The sequence below is a fragment of the Macrobrachium rosenbergii genome, chromosome 5 (assembly GCF_040412425.1).
Source record: "Macrobrachium rosenbergii isolate ZJJX-2024 chromosome 5, ASM4041242v1, whole genome shotgun sequence".
Taxonomy (NCBI): Eukaryota; Metazoa; Arthropoda; class Malacostraca; order Decapoda; family Palaemonidae; genus Macrobrachium; species Macrobrachium rosenbergii.
In genome coordinates, this window is record NC_089745.1 from 2655038 (window position 1) to 2677998 (window position 22961).

At 37.1% G+C, this 22961-nt stretch overlaps 1 protein-coding gene across 2 annotated transcripts; it reads right to left on the reverse strand.

The window, feature by feature from the left end:
* Nucleotides 1–208: 208 nt before the first annotated feature.
* LOC136838431 (multiple epidermal growth factor-like domains protein 6) lies at nt 209–21029 on the reverse strand. Of its 2 annotated transcripts, none has more exons than XM_067103340.1 (30): nt 20815–21029; nt 18412–18501; nt 16986–17067; nt 16459–16894; nt 16150–16326; nt 15759–16025; nt 15254–15390; nt 15044–15167; nt 14659–14778; nt 14217–14383; nt 13712–13838; nt 13217–13336; nt 12474–12626; nt 11887–12026; nt 11440–11566; nt 10585–10704; nt 9761–9892; nt 9148–9240; nt 8643–8744; nt 7644–7799; nt 6334–6516; nt 5267–5383; nt 4275–4447; nt 3604–3732; nt 3268–3430; nt 2755–2937; nt 1999–2137; nt 1762–1875; nt 1224–1352; nt 209–571 (listed from the first exon to the last, which is right to left on the reverse strand). In XM_067103340.1, exons 1-28 carry the CDS (start codon nt 20895–20897, stop codon nt 1833–1835), a joined length of 4083 nt encoding a protein of 1360 aa, XP_066959441.1. In that variant the 5' UTR covers nt 20898–21029; the 3' UTR covers nt 209–571; nt 1224–1352; nt 1762–1832. The 2 variants fall into 2 exon arrangements, with proteins under 2 accessions (XP_066959441.1, XP_066959442.1); XM_067103341.1 differs by having other exon boundaries at nt 11887–12023; nt 20815–21028.
* Nucleotides 21030–22961: the final 1932 nt, after the last annotated feature.

A 22961-nucleotide genomic window follows, 5' to 3' on the forward strand; every position in this document is an offset into this window, starting at 1 on the left:
AAACTATCGAAATCTGCACAGTTGATGTGTCACTGGTTTGAAAATCCCGAAATAAATCATAGGTGATTTACACCGTAGTTTTAAATCTTGTCTCCTCGAGTTTCAGGGCTTTCGCTAAAGTTTTAGATTAGCATTCCTCTCTCTGTATCAGAATCCTTCTTACTTCAGCGATACCTTCTTCAAATACAAATAGGTTGAAGAGAATGTGACACTTCTAGTGTTTATTTCATTCAAATGCATCAATTGCAGTATTGGGAAGTGGCTCAGATGCTATGCTATTCAACAAGTCTGAGCCAAGAATGTGTCGTTTCCCAACTATAGACAATATTCTTTTTGAGTTGACGGTATATATCTCGTACCAATATCACTGAAGCTAACTGCGATTGGCAGATATCTACTGTCAGCTCAAAAAAAAAAAAAAAAGAAAACTATAAACGTCACTGAGCATCAAAGCCTCACATCCAACGGCTCTCCATCCACCAGTATGTCAGCCTTCGTGATGCCTAGTCCCATACGTCGTTCAGGCTGCTTCTTAGGCCTATGCTTCGTTTCCCTCGAAATTCAGGTAGTCCTGTTCCAAGTAAGTTTATTATTATTATTATTATTATTATTATTATTATTATTATTATTATTCAACAAGAGATAGACATAAACATGCTTTCTGGCTCATTAACTTTGGAAACAAGGTTCTTCTAATTAAATACACTAATATATATATATATATATATAATATATATATATATATATATATATATATATATATATATATATATATATATATATATATATATATATATATATATATATATATATATATATATATATATATATATTATTATACACACACACACACACACACACACACATTATATATATATATATATTATATATATATATATATATATATATATATATATATATATATATATATATATATATATATATATATATATATATATATATATATATATGTAAACCACTGAAACCTTCTGAAACCTTGCAACTTTAAATCGTTGGTAAACACTTAAAAATCCAGATAATGGTTATCAGTAAAAAAAAAATTATATCATAATCAATACGAAAGCTGTTATCAAGGACAACCAACCAGTCAAACGTTAAGTGAACTACAATTTTAAACAGTGTTGGAGAAGACTAGTCCAAAAATAATTTTTATTTAATGAAATAATTAGAAAAACATTAAATTAGTACTAGGGGATTTTTACCTTCTTGACACAATGAGCCTATCCACTCGGGAGGGCAGGAGCACACCCCACTAACAGCGTCGCAGGTTCCTCCGTTTATACATTCACACGTTTCCCGGCACTGAATTCCGTATGTGCCGGGTCTGCATGCTAAGGAGAATATACACATACTATACAAAATATACTAGTGTATATATATATACACACACACATATATATATATATTATATATATAAAGAGAGATAAAGTACAAACATACAGAGAAATTCTTTCTGTAATAGTGTAATATGAGTCAAGCCTGTTTTTTTTTGTCTAAAAGTTTAATTAACAGATTCATTGATCCTCAGTTCTAAGAGTTGAAAAATGAACTTTAAGTATTATATACCTGTTAAATTACCAGATATTTATACTAAATTTGGGGCTTACTGTAAACTTCAGTTAACTTTCCTAAGTATAGGATGAGTCAAACATCCCAGTATACCTCTATGAGACTATGTGATATTTTTAGCGCAATGTTTTTCCTTTGAAAAATCAACTATGAATCTCTCATGTCACTTACAAGCAGAGCATAATTCCCCATGGCGTCCAGGTGGACAGAGGCAGAGCCCAGTTTCTCCCTGGCACCGAAATTCACCGCAGTTGCACCTTCTGGAGCAGTTGGTACCGAAGGTTCCTAGTCAAGGAGAATTCCCTTCAAGTTATGACCAACGGAATCTCTGATGTAAAGTGTACACAAACTGTTCACCAATATATAGGTCAGCATTATCTGAAGGAACATGTAGTACTATATACTTGCCTATTGGGCAGCGAATATTGCAGGTTTCGCCAGTGAATCCAGGCACAAAGGCACCGGCCATTTTTGGGGTCGCAAGACCCTCCATTTTCACAAAAGCACAGACTTTTGCACTCTGCACCGTAGAAACCATTTGGGCATTCTGCAATGGAAAAAAAACAACTTTAAGAAATGGAGCGAATGCATAAATGGTTTACTCGTGGCTATTATTATGCACTAGGGTACCCATACTGTAAAAAAAATTACTAATATTATAGGGTCTTGGGGCTAAGTCCCGACCCTAGAGTCATCTAGACTCTTCCTGAAGCTCTGACCGAGGTATCTTCTGCCTATTTATGTACAGTAAGGAACAGAGGTGTGGAAATCTAGATAAACCAACTATAAGAGATGTAGCAAATGCATAAATGCTTTACACATGGCAATTATTGTACTCTAGGGTCCCCCTACTATCAAAAATGACTAATAATAAAGAGGGTTTTGGCGGTAATTTCCGATCGTAGAGACAAAGTATTGTCAGGAAGCTCTGGCCAAGGTAGCCTCATCTGCCTACTTATGTAGAGACCAGTGGTGTGAGAGGTTAACCCCGAACTAGACGCCCATAAACCTAAACTTGGAGTATATTACTCTAAAATATAGATAAACAAGAAATGTGGTTATCCATTGCGGTTCACTTGTGGATTTGTGATACAAATGGCCTGGGAATCCATATAAAACAAAGTGTTAATATCTGAGTGACAAAAACTGAACTTTTCAACTCACCAAGCTCACAGAACCTCCCATAACGACCTTCGGTGCACTTACAGCATCCAGTGTATCGATTGCAAGTGCCGTTGGCGTGACAGCCGCACTCTAGCTGGCAATTGGGGCCGTAATGATCTGGTGGACAGGCCTCGTCACAAGAGGGACCCGTCCATCCGATGGTACACTGGCAGTTGCCTCTCTCTGAAAAGGATGAGTTTTTGTCAGGTCGTAGGTTTCATATTTGGTTTTGAAAAATGGATTCGTTTTAGGTTACAGTATACAGAAATTAATGAATGGCGTATTTTTTGGAATTTTATATTATTATTATTATTATTGTTATAGACAAATCATAATGATAATAGAAATAATGATGATTTATTATAATTAACGGTGTTACTTTGCTTGGTCATTTGTGTAAGGAATATCTTGAGCAACAAATCGACTTTAGAAATTAGTGATTTATACATTTGTAATAATAATAATAATAATAATAATAATAATAATAATAATAATAATAATAATAATAATTACCAGGGTCACAAATGCCCCCATTAGAGCAACGGCATTCAGAACTGCAGCCGAAGCCCCAAGTGTTATGCGGGCATCGAATCTCGCACGTACTTCCGGTATACCCTGCTGGGCATTGACAAGTTCCATCCTCGTTGCACAGACCTCCATGATGGCACTCGCAAAACTGGGAGAGAGAGAGAGAGAGAGAGAGAGAGAGAGAGAGAGAGAGAGAGAGAGAGAGAGAGAGAATGCTTTAGGTCATATTAATGATGGATTGCTCTACAGGCTGATTTCTGTAACAGCTACAGAAAAAATATACAGAATCTGTACTGTCCAACAACAGGTAATGTGACCTACCTGGGTACAGTTATTGCCAAAAGTACCAGCAGGGCAACGCAGGGCACAGGTCGGGCCGAAGTAATTAGAGGGGCAAACACAACCTCCATTTTGAGGGTCACATTCTCCAGAGTGTTCACACTTACAGACCTGTTAAGGGTCATGAAACTAGCAGTCAGTTTTAGCAGTTTGAAAGCCAGCAAACAGAGTATTAGGGGCAAGTTTCTGATCACACACAACAAAAATTGATCTAGAGAACGTTTATTGAAATTTAGTGACTTTCCATCTCCTGAAAGTATTAATTTTCAGTTTTCAGAATTCTGTGTGAATCTTCAAACTGAGATTAAGGACAAAAAATTCTGATTACACAAAAAAATTGTCTACAAAACACTTTAAAAAATTCAATGATTATATTTCCTGAAAATTACTCCTTTTCAAATTTTAGAATCCTAGTTGAAATTTTAATACAATGGACTTTTTTCAAGCAAATAAAAACCAGACAAATGAGATATAAGCAGCCTAATTAAAATTAAAGGGTTTCTACTCTAGACTATTCTTTATGAGGCAGAATTATAAGAATATTAAGAACTACATATTTTCATAAGAATATGGAAATTATAGTATATTCTTATTAGGTAAGCGAATTTCTTCATTAAGAATAACGAGGCCATTTACGAAACTCTTTTCCTCACCAAATCACACTTTGCTCCATAGTAACCTGAAGGGCATTCTGTTCTTCGGCAGTTCGCACCACGAGGTCCCGCTGGGCAGTAGCAGTCTCCCGTAGAAGCATTGCAGAGGAGCTTCGGATTGTTGCACTGGCATTTGTTCTTGCAGCCTTGGCCCCAGTATCCCTCTGGACATTCTGAAGAAGAAGAAGTTGTTATTCCAGTAATCTCTTGATCTCTTTGTTTGCATGCAATTGGTAATACACGTTAGAAACTTCTTTGCCAGTAGCTGTGTCCTCATAAGTGCATGGCGCGAGCGGCTTCATAAGTTGAAAACCTGGATACTGTGCTTTTATAACTCACCAATATTTTTCTGATAAGTACTTTTATCATGCTATATTTATGACAGAATATTGCCAACACTATCTAACTGAACATCTTGAAGGCCATTCAAAGACTGAATATTGAATATAGAATTTAGGCCAAAGGCCCAGCACTGGGACTTATGAAGTCATTCGGAAATTGACAGTAAAAGGTTTGAAAGGTGTAACAAGAGGAAAACCTCGCAGTTGCACTGTGAAGCCAACTGTTAGGAAAAGGTGGAAAGTAAGGCGGAAGAAAGAGAATATGAAAGGAGGTACAGTAAGAGGAACGAAAGGGGTTGCAGCTAGGGGCCGAAGGCACGTTGCAAAGGACTTTAAGTAATGCCTACACCCCCTACGGAATGAATTAGCAAGGATATAGTACAAAAATAATTATATTTTCAATATTTTGGCGGTCATATTCAGTCTATGCAAACTAATCACTGTTCCACTATTTTGGTTCAATTAAATTATCAATGTGCAATTTCCTTAACATTTTAAGTCAAATTTTAGTAAACTTATTACTGTTGCAATTTGAGAAGGATTAATATTCTGAATTTTTCCATATTCTCTACATGTCTGGGCTGCTTCAGGGCACTTGGCTGCCCTTTCCAATTGGTCAAAGCACCAGAAAGAATTCTATCACATACTTACTATCTTCGCAGCGATCTCCTACATACCCAGGCGGGCATCGACATACCCCAGTGATGTGGTTGCAGCTGCCCTCTCCGATGCAATTGCAAGATTGTTTACAACTTTCGCCCCAAAGTCCTGTTTGTTGAGAGAAACTGGTTTGATTTCTGCATATTTTTTTAACACTGAGAGAAATTGTTTAAATTTCTACACTTGTCTTCTTTGAGGTAATTGGTTTTGATATCTACAAAATTTGTCATTACGAAGGTTATAATTTCTAAAAAAATTCCAGTTTTCATTTAAAAAAAATTGCAAAAGTTTCAATGTCTACAAAATTGCAAAAATGTTTGATTTATAGAAAATTTCAAGAAATTTTAATTTCTACAAAACTGTAAGTTTTAATTTCTACACATTATTTCACTGAGAAAAATAGTCCTCTACAAAAGTTTATCATTTCTACATAAGTCCGGCACAAGTGGACAATACCTTAAAAACTTACAAACACATTTCACTGCTCAAAGTTACACAAATAAAAAAAAAAAAAAAAAAATGTACAGGAAAAAGTGGCTATAAGGGTTTTGACGTCTCCTGTAAATGTCTGATACTTTAGGAAATCTCTGTAGATTGATTTTTCTCTCATATGAAAAGATGAAACAGACCAATATTCGTCTACGGTGGTCCTAGATTATCAAATTTTCTGAAGCAATAAGTTATAAGTCAATAAATTTGTTGAAAGAAGGCTTCTGTATACTCCAGAGACAGTTTCAGTATTGAAGCTGCTGATGGGAATTGCACATAAATTTTGATCGTCTGAGCGAGGCTTAGGATATAAGTTTATATTCTCTCTCTCTCTCTCTCATGCTTTCTTTCTTCTCTCTCTCTTGTTTTCACGCTCTCTCTCCCTCTCTCACACACACATTCACTTCTCTCTCTCTCTCTCTCTTTCTTTTTGTTGTCTCTCTCTCTTTTTCTTTCTTCTCTCTCTCTCTCTCTCTCTCTCTCTCTCTCTCTCTTTTGTCTCTCTCTCTCTCTCTCTCTCTCTCTCTCTCTCTCTTTCTTTCTTTTTCTAGTTATTTTTAGTTACTTACCTTTCTCACAAGGCAAATGGCAGTAATGACCGCGCCACCCCGGAGTACATTGGCAATCGCCCGTCAGCGGATGGCACTGGGCGCCATTCTGACACTTGCAGTTCCGCCTGCACCCAGGCCCATATTTCCCTTCGGGGCATTTTTCGGCTATGAGGAAACTCGCCCTGAGGAGCGCGCTGTTCGCTGAAGCACAGAGGGAAAAAAATGGTTTTTAGTTTTTTCTGTCCGCCCTCAGATCTTAAAAACTACCAAGGCCAGAGGGCTGCAAATTGGTATGTTGATCGTCCACCCTCCGATCTTCAAACATACCAAATTGCAGCCCACTAGCCTCAGTGGTTTTTATTTTATTTCTGGTCAAAGTTAGCCATAACCGTGCTTCTGGCAACGATATAGGATAGGCCATCACCATGCCGTGGTTAAAGATTCGTGGGCCGCGGTTCATAGAGTATTATACCGAGACCACCGAAAGATAGATCTGTTTTCGGTGGCCTTGATTATACCCTGCACAGAAAACTCGATTGTGCGAAACTTCGGCGCATTTTTCACTTGTTTATATTGTTAGGGGATGTTCCATTAATTGTTAATACAAGAAAGAAACATATATTCCTTCTAGATATTGTAATTATTTTCATAACGTTAAATAAAGGTGCAATTGGGTACGGATGTTTAGATTGGTGTGGAGCAGATTTTGACTTTGATGTTAACTAAGAGAACTCTAACATACTCTGTGGACATTTGCTGTCCTTACTAGTGTCAATAAACAGTATAAAAACACTTGTAGTTATCATTATATCATTATATCAAAAAAACAACAAACATACTTTGAAAACGTCTGCTACCTTATCCACTAGAATAATGCACATACTTTAAAAACCATAACTATTAACTATTAACCAGAATAACAAAATTATCAATAACTTTCATTATTATCACAAATGATAAACACGTTGCAAAAATCATTCTCCATCCTTATTGTCTAACATGGCATAAATACCGTGAAATGGACTGAACTATAAATTGAGAGTAAAAAGGTTTGAAAGGTGTAACAGGAGGAAAACCTCAAAGCAGTTGCACTATGAATCAACTGCTAGGAGAAGGTTGAGGAAAGTAAGCTGGAAGAAAGAGAATATGAACGGAGGTACGGTAAAAGAAACGAAATGAGTAGCAGCTAGGAGCCTAAGGGAACGCCGCAAAGAACCTTGAGTAATGCCTACAGTGTACCGCGTGAGGTGCACTGACAGCACTACCCACCTACGGGGTATAAATACCTTGAAGACAATTAGGTATTTTTCATAGATTAACAAACCTACCTTGAGGGCAGTTCTTATCCTTGGAATTAGGACCACAGGGGCAAGTGCCGTTGACGGGGTTGCAGGCGACTCCAACGCCACAGCGACACCTCCTGTGACACTCCGGTCCCCAGAATCCTTTTGGGCAAGGGCGTGAACACAGCATTCCTTGCCATCCTGAATGAGTAGGACCCAAGACGGATTTAGGATTACATTGACGCGGGAGTGAAATGATTTCATTCCAATTTAAATAGTAGTAAAATGAAAAAATATACATACATATACATATAATCTATTCTGATTTTACTAGGTTTTCAACGAAAAAAATACCAATGAATAAAGCTCAGCTGCACAAATACATGCATACATACATCAGGACGGCCTCACGCTGTCAATTATATATATATTTGCTGCTACTATATATATATATGGCGATAGCTATATATATATATATATATATATATATATATATATATCACACACATTTTTTTTTACCATCCCTCCAGGTGAAAAATAACGGTCGCCAAATGGGGTGCAGGTCAGGAAAATGCAACAAACAAAGGAGGAAAACAGCAAAAACAATAAATGGTTTCGACTTCTTTCCAAAAGCCATTGAGTACAAAAAAAAAAAAGGCATAAAATAAGGACTTCGTCAATGGCTTGGAAATAAAGTCGAAACCGGTCAGGACCTCATCACTCGTGGCGACTCTTGTAATTCACCTTATTTTTCACCTGCTGGTAACGTCGGCTGTGCCTGTGCCACTATGATATATATATATATATATATATATATATATATATATATATATATATATATATATATATATATATATATATATATATATATATATATATATATATATATCCATATCCATACATATACCTAATAAACAATATAAATAAGAAAAACTAAGACAATAACGCATGAATACGAACAATTATCACGCATCCTTAGTACATGAAAATGTAAAAAAAAAAAAAAAACATAACATCGTACGTGACTTCAATCAATTATCGTACCTGGTTTGCAAGTGCAGGCGCCAGAGATGTGATTGCAAGACGCGCCGTTACGACAGTTGCATTTGAGAGCGCAGTGCCGCCCGTACGTTCCTTCTTCGCATGCTGTGGAAAGGACGTTGGGAAACTGCTGTAGTAGTTACTACACGCGTTAGACCTGAACATCAGTCTGTCTTAGACACATGCATTATCTTTTATAATAACAGGTGAAGAAGTAGTTGAATCAGGGTAAACAATTCTCTCTCTCTTCGTATGTCAGGCTACTCTTCTTTGCAATTCTCTTTATCAGTCTGCCAAGTTACTTATCTTCTAAACTGTCATTAAAACTGTTAATTCCTAAGTGTTGTAGCAATGCCTACGTAATCATAAATAAAATACATATACACAAATACACTTTTATTTTAGTGTAGTTGACTTCACGTATTGTATATTTCCCATACATTACAGCATGTCGATGTAAGATCATTACACAGTTTATACATACGGTCAGTATACATTGTATACATACGTAGCTCGCAGTATGTCCCTCTCCATCCGGCTGTGCAAATACACCTCGTCGATTCTGGCTCGCACTTCCCTTTGTTCTTGCAACCACATTTACCTGTTTAATAACGACAAGAAAATGAGATTGTATAATTTACTGATCTCCCATTAAGCGCCTTCGTTCCACCTATCACTGAATCTAAAACATTCGGGTAATTTCAGTCTTTTAATGGCTCACTCCTTTAATGGTTTACTCTTTTAAGGGCATACTCCTTTAATGGCGTACCCTTTTAATGGCTTACTCTTTTAAGGGCTTACTATTTTAATGGCTTACTTTTTTAAGGGCTTCCCTTTTTAAGGGCTTGCCTTTTTAAGGGCTCACTCTTTTAAGGGCTTACCCTTTTAATGGCTTACGCCTTTGAGGGCTTATCTCTTTTAATGGCTTACCCCTTTAATGGTTTACTCTTTTAATGGCTTACCATCTTAATGGTTTACTCCTTTAATGGCTTACTCTTTTAAGGGCCTATCCTTTTAATGGCTTACTCTTTTAAGTGCTCACTCTTTTAAGTGCTCACCCTTTTAACGGCTTTCTTTTAATGGCTTACGCTTTCAACGGCTTACTCTTTTAAAAGGCTTACTCTCGGCAGATTCGAAAGGCCCAATGGGCTTGTAAGTCCTGATGAGGTCGTCTGTCAAAGTCTTGAAATCACGTCTAGACGAGGCAGACAGTTCCGTCCATTCGTCGGCTGGGACGCTGACACTGTTGGTACCTGAAATGACAGAAGAGGTTGATTTGGGTGGTTGTTGAAGGCTGCCGTGCTCTCTTAATTTTTTTATTTTTTTTTTTTATTTTCGTGAGTTCTGTTTGTACTTTTCTAAAACTTGGCTGTCCAATTCCTTCAACTTTACCTTGTCCAAGTTTTCAATTCTCATTCAGGGAATATAATAATAATAATAATAATAATAATAATAATAATAATAATAATAATAATAATAATAATAATAATAATAATAAGAAGAAGAAGAAGAAGAAGAAGAAGAAGAAGAAGAAGAAGAAGAAGAAGAAGAAGAAGAAGAAGAAGAAGAAGAAGAAGAAGAAGAAGAAGAAGAAGAAGATTATAATAATTGACCTCAATTACCACCATTTTGTGGGACAATTTATAAATGTGCTTAAATATGCAGAGAATGGATGTATATATGTATATCTTGAATGCTAGTCTACAAACTGCAATATATTTTTGTGCCCTGAACTAGACCAGGCCCAAAGGAAGTAACATGGCTGCCTCTTAAAAGACGGAAGGTTATAAGTAATGAAAATCGGAATTTAGGAGAAAGTTCCAAAGCTGGGCAATGGAACAGAAAGTGTAAAAAAAAAAAAATAACGGTCAAAGGTCATGAGTTGAGCCAAAGGTCAATGGTCCTCCATCATCAAGAGATTTCTGCAACAAGAAACAAACCTTACTTTTGCAATGCGTTCCGTTGAACAGCTCAAAGCCAACCATACAGGTACATGCGAAGGACCCTTCTGTATTGCTACAGTTGTGTTCACAGCCTCCGTTATCCTCGAAGCATTCGTCTATATCTGTAGCAGAGATGACGAGGTTTCAGAATCTATAGTCTTAAATCATATTACCAAGTTTTTATATGTATGTTACAAGTGAGATTCGAGAGGATTTGTAAACTCTTGTAGGACTTCGATTCCCAATTAATTCTAAAGAATTCTTTATCATGAGATTTAGAAGTTTCTGTTCTCTAAATTTTCTAAAATTTATTTCTATGGATGATGTGCATTCGTCCATTTTATTATTGCTGTTTTGATATTTGTAGAATTCCCTTCGCGATACGAAAATCTAACGAATTGTAAATTCATTGCAAGTTTGGTTCATTTCTTGATATGTTACTTTATACGTTTGTTGACATGCTTCCTAATATGACAGCCATTTCTAAATAATGAACTTGAAAGATACTAGTTCTGTAGGCTAAGACACAAACTGACATTGTCCTTCAAAACAGAGCTCATATCAGCTATCTGGAAGCATCTGGCAACGACTGCGTCACGGAAGTATTCCCTACCGTCTCTCAATATGAAATCATTTTAGTTATATTCTTCATGTCTGTTTTGGAAAATGATCTGCATTGAAAGTCTTTTTGTATAGCCTACAGATTACAGTCCCCCTTCCTCTTCTTCTTTAAAGGCACTAAATAACCCTAATACCTAATATAAAAACTTTTGGACAGATTACTACCATCTGCCCACACTTTTAAAAGCATGTTAATATTGCTTCGTTATATCATGAAAAAATATCAGTTACTTTACCTTGACACAAATAACCATCTGTTTCGAGACTGTAACCCGACTGGCAACCGCATTCGTAGCCATCGTCCGTATCAAAACAGTCTTGTTGGCATTTTCTGTCCTCTTCTTGACGCTGACAATTCGTAGACTTAAAAATATAAAATTGAAAACTGTTGGTTCATTTTGCACAATGCAGGATGAAAGAAGCAATAATGTATATATAAAAAATATTAGCAAAGTATTGCATAAATACGCCCATGTGCATAAATGTATGTAAAGTGAATTAAACTTATAGAAAATAATAAATTTTTGTTTCTGCTCGAAAGGTTAACAAAGCTTTCAACTCTGAAACAACCCAAGAATTCAGAGAGAGAGAGAGAGAGAGAGAGAGAGAGAGAGAGAGAGAGAGAGAGAGAGAGAGAGAGAGAGAGAGAGAGAGAGAGCCTCTAATTTGTCATCAACTCATACCTGACATGACTTGCCGTCTAAATCAAGCACGTATCCCGGAAGGCAGCTACAAGCGCTGCCCTCCGGGTCATCGTAGCATATGTGTTGGCAGCCTCCGTTTCCTTCTTGGCAGCTGACAGCTAATTCAGTTTCATTCACTGCTGGGAAAGATTGAAGGGTTATTTAATATTCTATTTTGAAGGAAGAAGTTCTGTAATCTATATATAAAAGCCTAGCTTCTTTATTTTTTGTATATAGGCCTAACACCGTTCGGCAGTGGATCTGGCATCGTACTAGCACAAGACATCTACATTACTTCATTCTCAAAGCTACGTTTAATTGAACAGTACTGTTTTTGTATTAGAATAAAGTATAACAAGTAAGAAGAAGTACTGTAATCTATATATAAAAGCCTGGATTCTTTATTCTTTCATTTAAGTCTGTTGCTGTTTGGTAGATTTGACATCGTAGCAAACCAAGCCAGTCACTGATAAGCTTCGGATCCGAAGCTAGATGACTTCATTCTCAATGTAGCGTTTAATTGAATGTTAATGCCTTAGCATTTGAATAAAGTATAACGCTTAATAAAGTGATACAAAAATACTTACTTTTGGGTGACATTCCCCTCTGTTCAAAAGGCCCCAGGGGCTTGTAGGTAAAGATGATGTCTTCTGTCAGTGTTTTGAAATCGTGTCTCGACGATGCTGAGAATTCTGTGAACTCCTCCATGTCCGGGGTGATACCGGTAGTACCTGTCACGACTAATAGAAGTTTATTATCTTAAATTTTACCTTGAATTTATTTAGGTAACGTTGCCAAGAAACTATAGCTTTATTTTGCGAAAGACGGATTGCTAATAAAGCTTTCAGCAACGTAAAGTATCAGAAACGTTTTGCTTACAACTATAGATATTTTCTTCTCTGAAATATGACGTTTTACTGAAAGAGGATCGTTCTTTTGAGTAAAGATTTTACTATCTATATTTTCTTATCAGATGTGGATATATACAAAAAATACCAGCTATCTTATTTTGAAATTGAGTTTGCAAGCAATACCTTATGTCATGCCTTCGTGAAAAAAAATCCAAAATGGGAGCTCAATTTATCTAAAAAATATTGTCACTTAACTTTAAACCTTGTGTCATAACTTGATATTAGTGTATGGCGTTTTTATTGTTATAACTTATAAAAATAAGAGAACGGTACACTTAATGCCCCAACTTTCAAAAATACACTATATTGTTGTTATAACTTTATTCCATAATTAGACAGTACGCCAGATATAAAATTATTTAAAAAAGTAAAAATCTTTGGTCACCGAAGTCTAGGAGAAGAAAAACTGAAAACCTTACTTATACAGTTTGTTTCGTCTATCAGTTCATAACCGACCATACAGGAACAGCTGTAGGACCCTCCTGTATTATGGCAGAGTTGGCTACACCCGCCGCTGTCTTCCAGACACTCGTCTGTGTCTGAAACCAAAATCCAGACGGGTTTTAGACCGTTTTTCCTTGGATGCGTGTTTGCGTGAAGATGAATATTTAAATTATTAGGCCTAATTAACTTACAGCGTGATGAAAATCAATGGAAATTATCACAACAAAATAACCATTCATTAGAATATGTTAGGCCTAATCCGTTAACTTGTTTACAGGGCAAAAACGAACGAAAACAAAATTTTTCCAATAGGTGATAATCTCTAAGAGGTAGTCCAAGCTAGGTAGCTCTTTAGACCGACATCTATCTGGCAACCGGCAATGGGTCATAATGACACCCTAAACGTAACTTTAAGCTATGTAAGCATCATGCAGAGCCCACTATTTTTATACAGAAGCTCAGATCATTACCATTGCAACCAAAACCATCATAATCGAGGACATATCCGGGCAAGCAGATGCATTCGAAACCAGCCGGCGTATCCACACACTCGTGTTGGCAAAGTTTGGACTGCTCTTGGCCACATCCCTCGAGCTGCTGTAAGTCAGAATTTAGGATTATGGATTTATGATGTAGGATTAAGGATAAATAAGTGTTCTATGATTGAAATAAATTACCAGTAAATGTATAGTTAATTTTCATATATATTTTGTAGGCCTACGGGTCAACATCTAGAACTAGGTCTATTTTGGAAAGCCTGGTCGCCATTGATTACCTTCACTTTGAATTAAAAATGTATCGTTTAGGTTTATTCCATATGAGAGCTTGTATATACTGAATAATAATAATAATAATAATAATAATAATAATAATAATAATAATAATAATAATAATAGGAAGAAGAAGAAGAAAAGGCTTTCATTATTATTATTAGGAATACCGTACCATTTCCAAAGGGTACGTAACTTGCCTTACCTGACATGACCTGCCATCCGGGTCAAGGAAATACCCAGGATGACAACTGCAGAGACTGCCGTTGGCAACATCGTGGCAAAGCTGTTGGCAGCCACCGTTGTTATCACGGCAATTCCCACTGGGTACTTTCTCCGTCACCATGGATAGGGCAACAAGTGGCTGGAAACCTGTAAAAATAAGATCAGTAATTTCATTATAGTTGGTGCAATTTGAAAGAAAATTCTTAAGGTACTGATATTAAAATTATTAATGTTCATAGAAAATATAGTCAAGATGATGAAATGGGATAAACAATGTAAATTGTATTGAAAGTCATAGATAATTGATGTAAAATGAACAAGCATTGACAGATAAACTACGTAACATGGATGAAAGGTAGTATAAATCTAAAATCAATTAAAATTCATAAGTAATTATGAAGTAAGAGGACAGACAGGCTTACTTCTGCAAAGCGTTCCGTTCCACAACTCGTATCCGGTTCTACAAGAGCAGAAGTAAGACCCGTCTGTGTTCGTACAGACTTGTTCACAGCCTCCGTTGTCTCGCGAGCACTCGTCTGTGTCTGTGGGAGGAGAAACGGGAGATTTACCAAATCCAGGGATTTTAATTTTAAAGGTGAAATAGCTACCAAGGTTCGGAATGGACGCAGTAGGGGATCTCATTAATGCAATTATTATTTTTACAACAATAAAAACATTATAATGCTAGTACTAGTAGTATTAGTAGTAGTAGTAGTAACAGCAGTACTAGTTTTTGCAGCAGTGATAGAGGGAGGATAGATGGAGTATAAGCATTTAGTTCTTAATATGACACCATATAACCATTACCTTTGCACGCAATCCCATCGGTATCGAGTAAATAACCTGACGGGCAGGTACACCGGAAGCCACCAGGTGTGTCAATGCATGAGTGCTGACACTGATTTCGTCTAGAGTTGCATCCTTTCTCTACCTGGAAAAAGAAGACGAAGAAATAACAAATATAAGTAAAATAGTCTTTATATCTCACATCAGCAATGACGTAACATTAAGACGTACCTGACAGGACTTGCCATCAAATTGGAGGACGTATCCGGGATAGCAGCTACAGGAAAGACCACTGGAGCCATTGTGACACTGGTGCTGGCAGCCTCCGTTTCTCACGAGGCACTGGTCTGTCAGTTCCATGTCTGTCACTGTTGGTAGGATAATACCAAGTGAGATTTTGAAGCGATGATATTATGAGTATAAATGGATATTTCGTTGTGTATTTAGAAGTATTTTGTCTCTGATTTTCATCATGCAGAAGGCACGAGGATCTATAGGATTCTGTGTTTCCATAAAACATTACTCTGTTCCTGTAGATAAACTCACACATGGTATACATGCATGTGTAGTATTTATGCTTGTGAATTTAAAAACACTCATAGATGTACGCATGTATGTATTTATATATGCTGTAGTAGTCGTGTTTATATGTGTACATGCATACACACCATACATATATACACGTCATTACAGTGTAAGCCTATGAACTAAAACAAAAGCTCCTGCGAACACTTACGATAACAAGTCTTCTTATCGAAACTCATTCGGTAACCGTAACTGCAGAGGCATGGATTCGAACCCCAGGTGTTGCAGCACAGGTGGTGGCAACCTCCGCCCGCCCTACAGTCCCCTGGGCCACTGCAGGAGGGCCTATACTCCGATAGGACGAATCCTACGTCGCAGGTGCAGATTGTTGCTCCGGAGGACCGTTGACAGTGCTCTCTGGGACCGTCAGTGGGTGATGCAGTTATACCCTGTTTCTGGTCGTCTGGTTGGGCGTGTCCTAGACGCAATAATAATAATAATAATAATAATAATAATAATAATAATAATAATAATAATAATAATAATAATAATAGCCATCACCGTCGAAAATGGTTCAAACATTTTCTCATCGCTAGACTTACCCATTTTACGAGGACCCACTTTAGGTTTTTTGTTTTTCTTCTGATTCAACTTTATTCTCTGATTTTGTATCTGCTTGTTTCTTCTAAGCTTTTCCTTCCTGCAAGTGTTCATTTTTCTTTCCTTTTTCTTCTTAGCATTTTGTTTCTTCTTCGGGTTTTTGGTCTTCTTCTTCGGACCTTGAATAAGAGATAAAACCAAGAAAGTGAGAGAGAGAGAGAGAGAGAGAGTTCAGTGAGATTTGATTTTAAAAGAAATTCATCTTATACAGGCATGAAAGGGGGTACTATCATAAAATTCAAACAACTTACCTTTTCTCTTTATAGTAGTACTACCACGAGGAATGCAGCCTTTCCTTTCCTTCTTGCCCTCTCCAAGCCCCTGTTGGACATCTTTGCCGAATTTCACTTCACTCTGTCGACTTTCACAGTCCTGACCTCTGCACCTCTGGTCACGTGATCCAGGAACATCAGTGTGTCTCTGTATGGCTAGACCCATAGTTTGGCGTTGTCGTCTCAGGCCCGCGGGAGGAATATCAAACTGTTTTCCTTCCAGATTCTCTGTTCCTGGGAACACTTCGTTGTGTAATTCATATACCTGGTGGTTATGCACTATTCTTAAAGGGTGTTCTGTGCCCTCATCTCTCTGGATGTCACATCCAATGACGTCATCTGGATGACGCCACATTTTCTGACCCTGACGTCCATGTGCTTGTAAGATGCTAGTACTAGGTCCTTCACCACTTTGCTGTAATGGAAATATTTAGCTTGGTCATTCATCTCTCTCTCTCTCTCTCTACATCAAAAGGGCCTTCCTTTAGGTAATGATTATCGCTTACCTGCTGAGTGGTCCAGCCGGGGCAGCAGGCATAAAGTCTTGGTGCTTCTGCCACAATCCTTCTTTTCCCGACTTCATTTGGCCTGTCAGTATATAATTTAGACAATAAAATGCTTAATTTCCCTGGAAACACATACCTAAGACATTAAACAAGGAAACGTATTATAATATGTTTAAAAAAAAAAAAATAAGAAGCACCACCAGATATTAAACCTTCGAATGTTTAATCATTACACCTAGATTTAAAAATCATTCTGAATTAAGTACATTTATTCAAATTCAGTGTGATGGGTCGAGTAATGACGTGGAAATTTTAAACTGAAGCAGAGACGTAAACTATAATAGCAGATTAAAACTAATTTTATCAAGATGATGGATCATTAATTCATATTTATATTTATGCCTCCATTTATACTTGTATATATAAAGAAAAGCACACATTGTTCGATCCAGTACGTAGCTTAGTCTCTAAAGGCTTCATTGCTAAGCGCAAGGATAACTTAGGACTACCCACTCTAAGCAGCTCATCTATTTTTGAGTGATCACCTCGACGAAATTATATAATCTGGCGTTGCGAAACGTGACCAGAAGATAATGAACAAGAACTGCCGTAAGGCGTAACTCCTGGACAGTGGCAATCACGACCGTGAACCTGGCTTCCCAAGAAGAAGAAGAAGAAGAAGAAGAAGAAGAAGAAGAAGAAGAAGAAGAAGAAGAAGCCGGCGCTTCAAAAGCTTCTTGACTCGCTAACAAGACAGAAAGATAGTTTTGACTGATCATTGCATAATTGATTTTGCAATTCACTTCGTGTTGCACATTTTAAGCCTTTCATTTCGAAAGGCTTAAAATAGGTATTTCAGACTCGTCATGTCTTATGTGGTTTGAAATAAGCCGGTACGACAATGAAAAGGTATATGTACACAATGGTATCATTAGACTGATGGTTGTCAAAAAAAAAAAAAAAAAAAAAGCCAGTTAAATATGAACGCCTCATGACGAATTCTTCCCGTCAAAATTTCTTGTGCACAAAAGATCATTGTTCTTGTCTAAATTAATGGCCTAGTTATAACTGTCAAGTATTACTTTTTCATATCACCGGCAACTTAAATATGGAATTATTTACAAAGTCCACTCAATCACGATCATGTAAAGAAAATGAACCTTCCCTAAGGGGAGAGGGTAGGGTTACTCTAGTTGCAGGAACCCGTCCTGGCATATCTCTCTCTCTCTCTCTCTCTCTCTCTCTCTCTCTCTCTCTCCATACTTGTGTTCAATGCAACGAGAAATATATATAATATTCATTCTAAATACCACCATAGATTAGGCACATCAGCGTAACTCATTATTCAAAAATTAAATATGATTTTATAAGCCTAATGGCCATGCATAGGCTGACCCTTCCGTCTTTGCTATGTTCATTTGCTTACGTGAAAAGGCGGCTGAAAAACCGCCTCAGATTCGTCGACGGCCTCCCTTCCCCGGGCGCCTCTGCAGCTCTGAATTCACAGACGTGCGACCTAAAGAATAATAGGAGAACCACCCGTTAATAACTGTCAAGTATTGTATAATGAATTTAACCTAAGCTCACCAAAACAGGTGACTTTTTCCCTAACAGAAGGCTGATGCCCTACGGTATCACATCTGGTATTTTCCAGAGATTAGTCTCATTTTCGAGGCCACAAAAGAACAGGCGTGGCAGCTAATAGAAAGATAATATATGGATAAATATAATCAAATGCAAGATAAAACACACGGCATGAAACACAAACAAAAGACGAAAAGTAACACATAAAGCAATATACAATAACATAGTGTATAGGACTTAGACAGCAATATTGTTCACGAAACATGGAATAAAAAGTGCAGGAGAGGTCTTACCAAGCCGGAGACACACATCCCAATTATTAATAAACAACTTATGTAGAAAATTTCATTTCAACCTTGGGGAGGGTTAGGTAAACAACGATTACATAAACAGACAGGAATATTTATCGGAACAAGGATCTTGAAGACTTAGTACTAGGTGGCTTTACAAAACCACCTTGTCGCATTTCTAGACACACGAGACTTTGTTCTTGAATATATCATGAAAATTGGAGCGAGGTAATGCTAAAGAAGACAGATGGCTAAATAATAAGACAATGGATCAATATATAAAGTTAAAGGCACTACGCAATGCAGCTGGAAAAATGCAGTTGCAAAGAACTTCCAGTAGAACATTCAAGAGGAGGAACTTTGTGTAGCAAAGTAGACTATTGTCTTCTTACGAGAGAGAGAGAGAGAGAGAGAGAGAGAGAGAGAGAGAGAGAGAGAGAGAGAGAGAGAGAGTTGGAAATTAGGGAAAATGTCTCATCCGGAATCGCTTCTCGCCAATCACGGAGTCATTTCGTGTCCATCAAAATTTGCTGGTCACGAAATTCATCACCGATTGAATTGAAATCGTAGAATTATCTGTCGTCTTCTCCGGGTGGTCATGTCACATACAAAATTACTCACTCCATGGCTTTATTGTAGCCCGTTTCGTACGGCGGAGACCGACGGGAACGGCAATCTTAAGAATAAATTCAGTTACGAATAAAACAAGGGTATTCAGCTTGAACTGCTGGCCGTATACTAGTTTAGAGGGCGTTTAACTTCTGCTAAATCACTCTCTTCTGCAAATGGTTGGGATATGTGAATATCTCGACAGCTATTTTTCCTCATTGGAACTGTAATATTCCTACTCTTTCCTTTGGAAATTGTATTGCTCAATGGAGATTTGCATCGATGTATCTTTCTGTTGGTTGTTACCTTTAAATTACACGACAGAGGCTCCAGAGTAACATTACAGAGAACCGCCTTGTTTTGTCGTTTAACCTTTTTATATATATATCTAACACTTTTCCACTTCAATCACATAAACATTAACTTTTGATTGTAACAATTCTACCTATAACATTTCTCATAGTGTAAAACCCCTAAAATTCGTGATTTTGTCACCACGGGAGTGAAGGTGTTGTTTTTCCGTTGTAGGTCTATTGCTTAAGTTGTTTTAACAGTGCCACTGCAGGGTACATTTTAGTGTAGGCTTGGTTACCTATATTGCTATTCGACAACATGTATTACAATACCTAATAAACTGTAAAAGAACTTACATCAGGCCGTTTTGCCTTAAACCAACCTACTTCTGTAAAAGGTAGGCCTAGACTAACTGACCCAAAACTCTCATCTGTACCACGTTCTACTTGACACTTGTTCACTGCATTATATTTATATAATGAAGACTTGGCAACCTTACTTTCATTAAGATAAAGTCATGGATAAATGAGAAATTCTGGGACTCACTACGAATCATACCACACAATGGAACAGATTAAACACATTAAATACAGTTACAGAACCAAATGATTACTCGTTTATATGTTGAACTTTCGAGACGCAAACCGCAGATTATACAGCACTCTAAGTTGACAAAATACAACTACGCCAGGACACAAATCATTGTATACCTGTAGTGACATGGCTGTAGCACAAACTACATATATACAAAGAGTTATTGGGGTTGATTCTTTTGTCAGGTGTCACAATCCAATGTGTGTTATGTACTCAAGTTTTAATACACCATTTGCCTCATATTTTAATATAATTCGTCCATATGCAGAGGTTTCACTGAGTGGGACTGTATAGGAACACATTTTTAAGATTCTACTTTAGTTTTAAACACTCTCATACTGATGTCAAATGATTTTTCTACATGCTACGAAATGTGAAGAACATAAAATATACATAGTATATGCTACACACACACACACACATCTTTGTGCGTGTGTGACAATTAAATGTACACTTACCGTTCTCGCTGCGTTGCAAAAACTGTATACTGCAAAGCCAGAGTTGTTATAAGAATCAATAGCACGGCGGAAACCTTCATCATAATTGAAAAAAAGTCTCCTATATAATTTCAAACTTCTCGGGAGACACTACTTTACAAATCGACCCTCAATAATTCCCTTCTTCTTATGACTGCTGCCAGTAAAGTGGCCTTATACCAGCACGATCGCTCTGAAGAGCAGCCCGCAGGTCTAACGAGGAGGAACGGCTTACACCTGAGTCAGTCACCAGTCCTTCTGGAGGAATGACTTATCTGCTGACTTCAATGGGATGATGTCACCACTGACTAGTACTGGACACTGCTGGTGACTTCTACCCAAGCGTGACGGTCTAGTATTACCTGAGTCATGGACATTATCTTTTTATTTCTCTTCTTTTTCCAATGTACAGCGATGTTAATATGATCCTTTGGCAGTGAATAAAGCTCCATTTTTTGTTATCAGGATGAACTGAAGTTACTAATTTATTGGAACCTATGACAGGAATGTGAATGTCTTTTTTATGTTTTTAAGGTAAAAGGAATATAAGAAATGGAACTTACGAGAGAGAGAGAGAGAGAGAGAGAGAGAGAGAGAGAGAGAGAGAGAGAGAGAGAGAGAGAGAGAGTAAAAAAAAAAGTAGTAAGATACCGCAAAATTGAATTTTATAAAAGGTTTAGATCCGCTCACACGATTTATAATCGGGCATGTAGGAAAATACAGGGTGCCACAAAAAAAAGGAGAAATAGTGGACACCGTAACAAAGTGTATGCAAGTGGTAAACCTGAATACAAGATTAATAAAGGAAACGACAAAGAAATGAAATCCAAAAATAGACAGTGGAAAGAAGTTAGAAAACTGAAGTGAGTTTATAAATGTATAAGGAATGAAAGGAGAAATGTATGACAACACTAGCACCTGTTTATTTTTTATTTTTATATTTTTTTTTAGAGCTGGAACAATAGACCTACAGAAGGAAGTGTGAATCAAACTCAAATTAAAAAAAAAAAGAAATCTTATGTCATATGTGCAGAAAAAGGCAAACGGAAATAAAATAAGAAAATATTCTAGGCTAGGCAAACCCCACAAGAGCAGCTGAGGCGCCGTTTTATAGGCAGAGCCTCAGTCCTGAACCTTAGGGCGATCCACAATTACTACAACTATTGCTATTACTAAAACTACTAGTAGCAGCCATATCAGGAAGATAAAGAGGAACTAATAGCTAAAGTCTTCCTGTTCACAGACTTACCTAAAGAGGGTGTTGTCGACAGGAAATTTTGTTGTATAGTCTTGCTCCTGCAGAATGGGCAGTGTACAAATGCTCTCTCTCTCTCGCCTGACTTACAATTTGTTCTAGGTTGGGTGCGCAGCCTATATGCTTCACTTGCATGTCTGATTACAATATTCATTTCGGGTCTAAAGAAGCTTAAGCACTTTCTCAGTTCATCATATTTTAGTGCTTTAAAGACTGTAAAGTAGTATTTTATATTCTATTCTAGCTTTTACTGGGAGCCAATGCAGCTCAATTAATCCTGGGGTTATTCTATCACGCTAACGTAGTCCTTTTATTAAACTGGCGGCTCTATTTTGTATTCCTTGCAATTTTCTTAGTAGATAGTTGGGGAGATCGTAGTATATAACGTTGCAGTAGTCAAGCCTCGAAGGTATTTGGTTGCAAATTGCTGTTTTCAGAGTAGGCTACCTTCGTTTAGGTATTTCTAATAAATGCAGTTTCTGATATGATAGTTACAGGTTTTTGTAATATGCAATATATGGTTCTTCATGGAAAATTTATTATCAATATAGACTACTGTGCACTTATTGTCACCGTATGTTTAGTATCATTATGGCCTTTCTTTACACAATTTTTACACTTGAAGATGTTGCTAGCGTATTCATTTGATTTGTGATTTTCACCACATCTAGGGCAAGCTTGGTCATTTCTACAATTTGTTGCGCTATGACCAAATTCCTGACATTTATAGCATTGATGACTGTAACAGTCGTATACTTTGCAACGGCTATAGGCCTACAGTGTACACTATTTGTCACCTCTATCGTAGATAGCCTGTATTTGTGGTGTGCATTTGATGATATATATAGTGTTTATATTTGTCATCTTTAGCTTT

Coding starts and splice junctions, on each gene's coding strand:
- LOC136838431 (XM_067103340.1), bottom strand. CDS start 20,897: ATGATGAAGGTTTCCGCCGTGCTATTGATTCTTATAACAACTCTGGCT. Junction 17,068..18,411: donor TTTTTCAGCCGCCTTTTCAC/GTAAGCAAATGA, acceptor ATATACTGACAG/GCCAAATGAAGTCGGGAAAA. Junction 5,384..6,333: donor CCATTTGCCTTGTGAGAAAG/GTAAGTAACTAA, acceptor CTCAACAAACAG/GACTTTGGGGCGAAAGTTGT.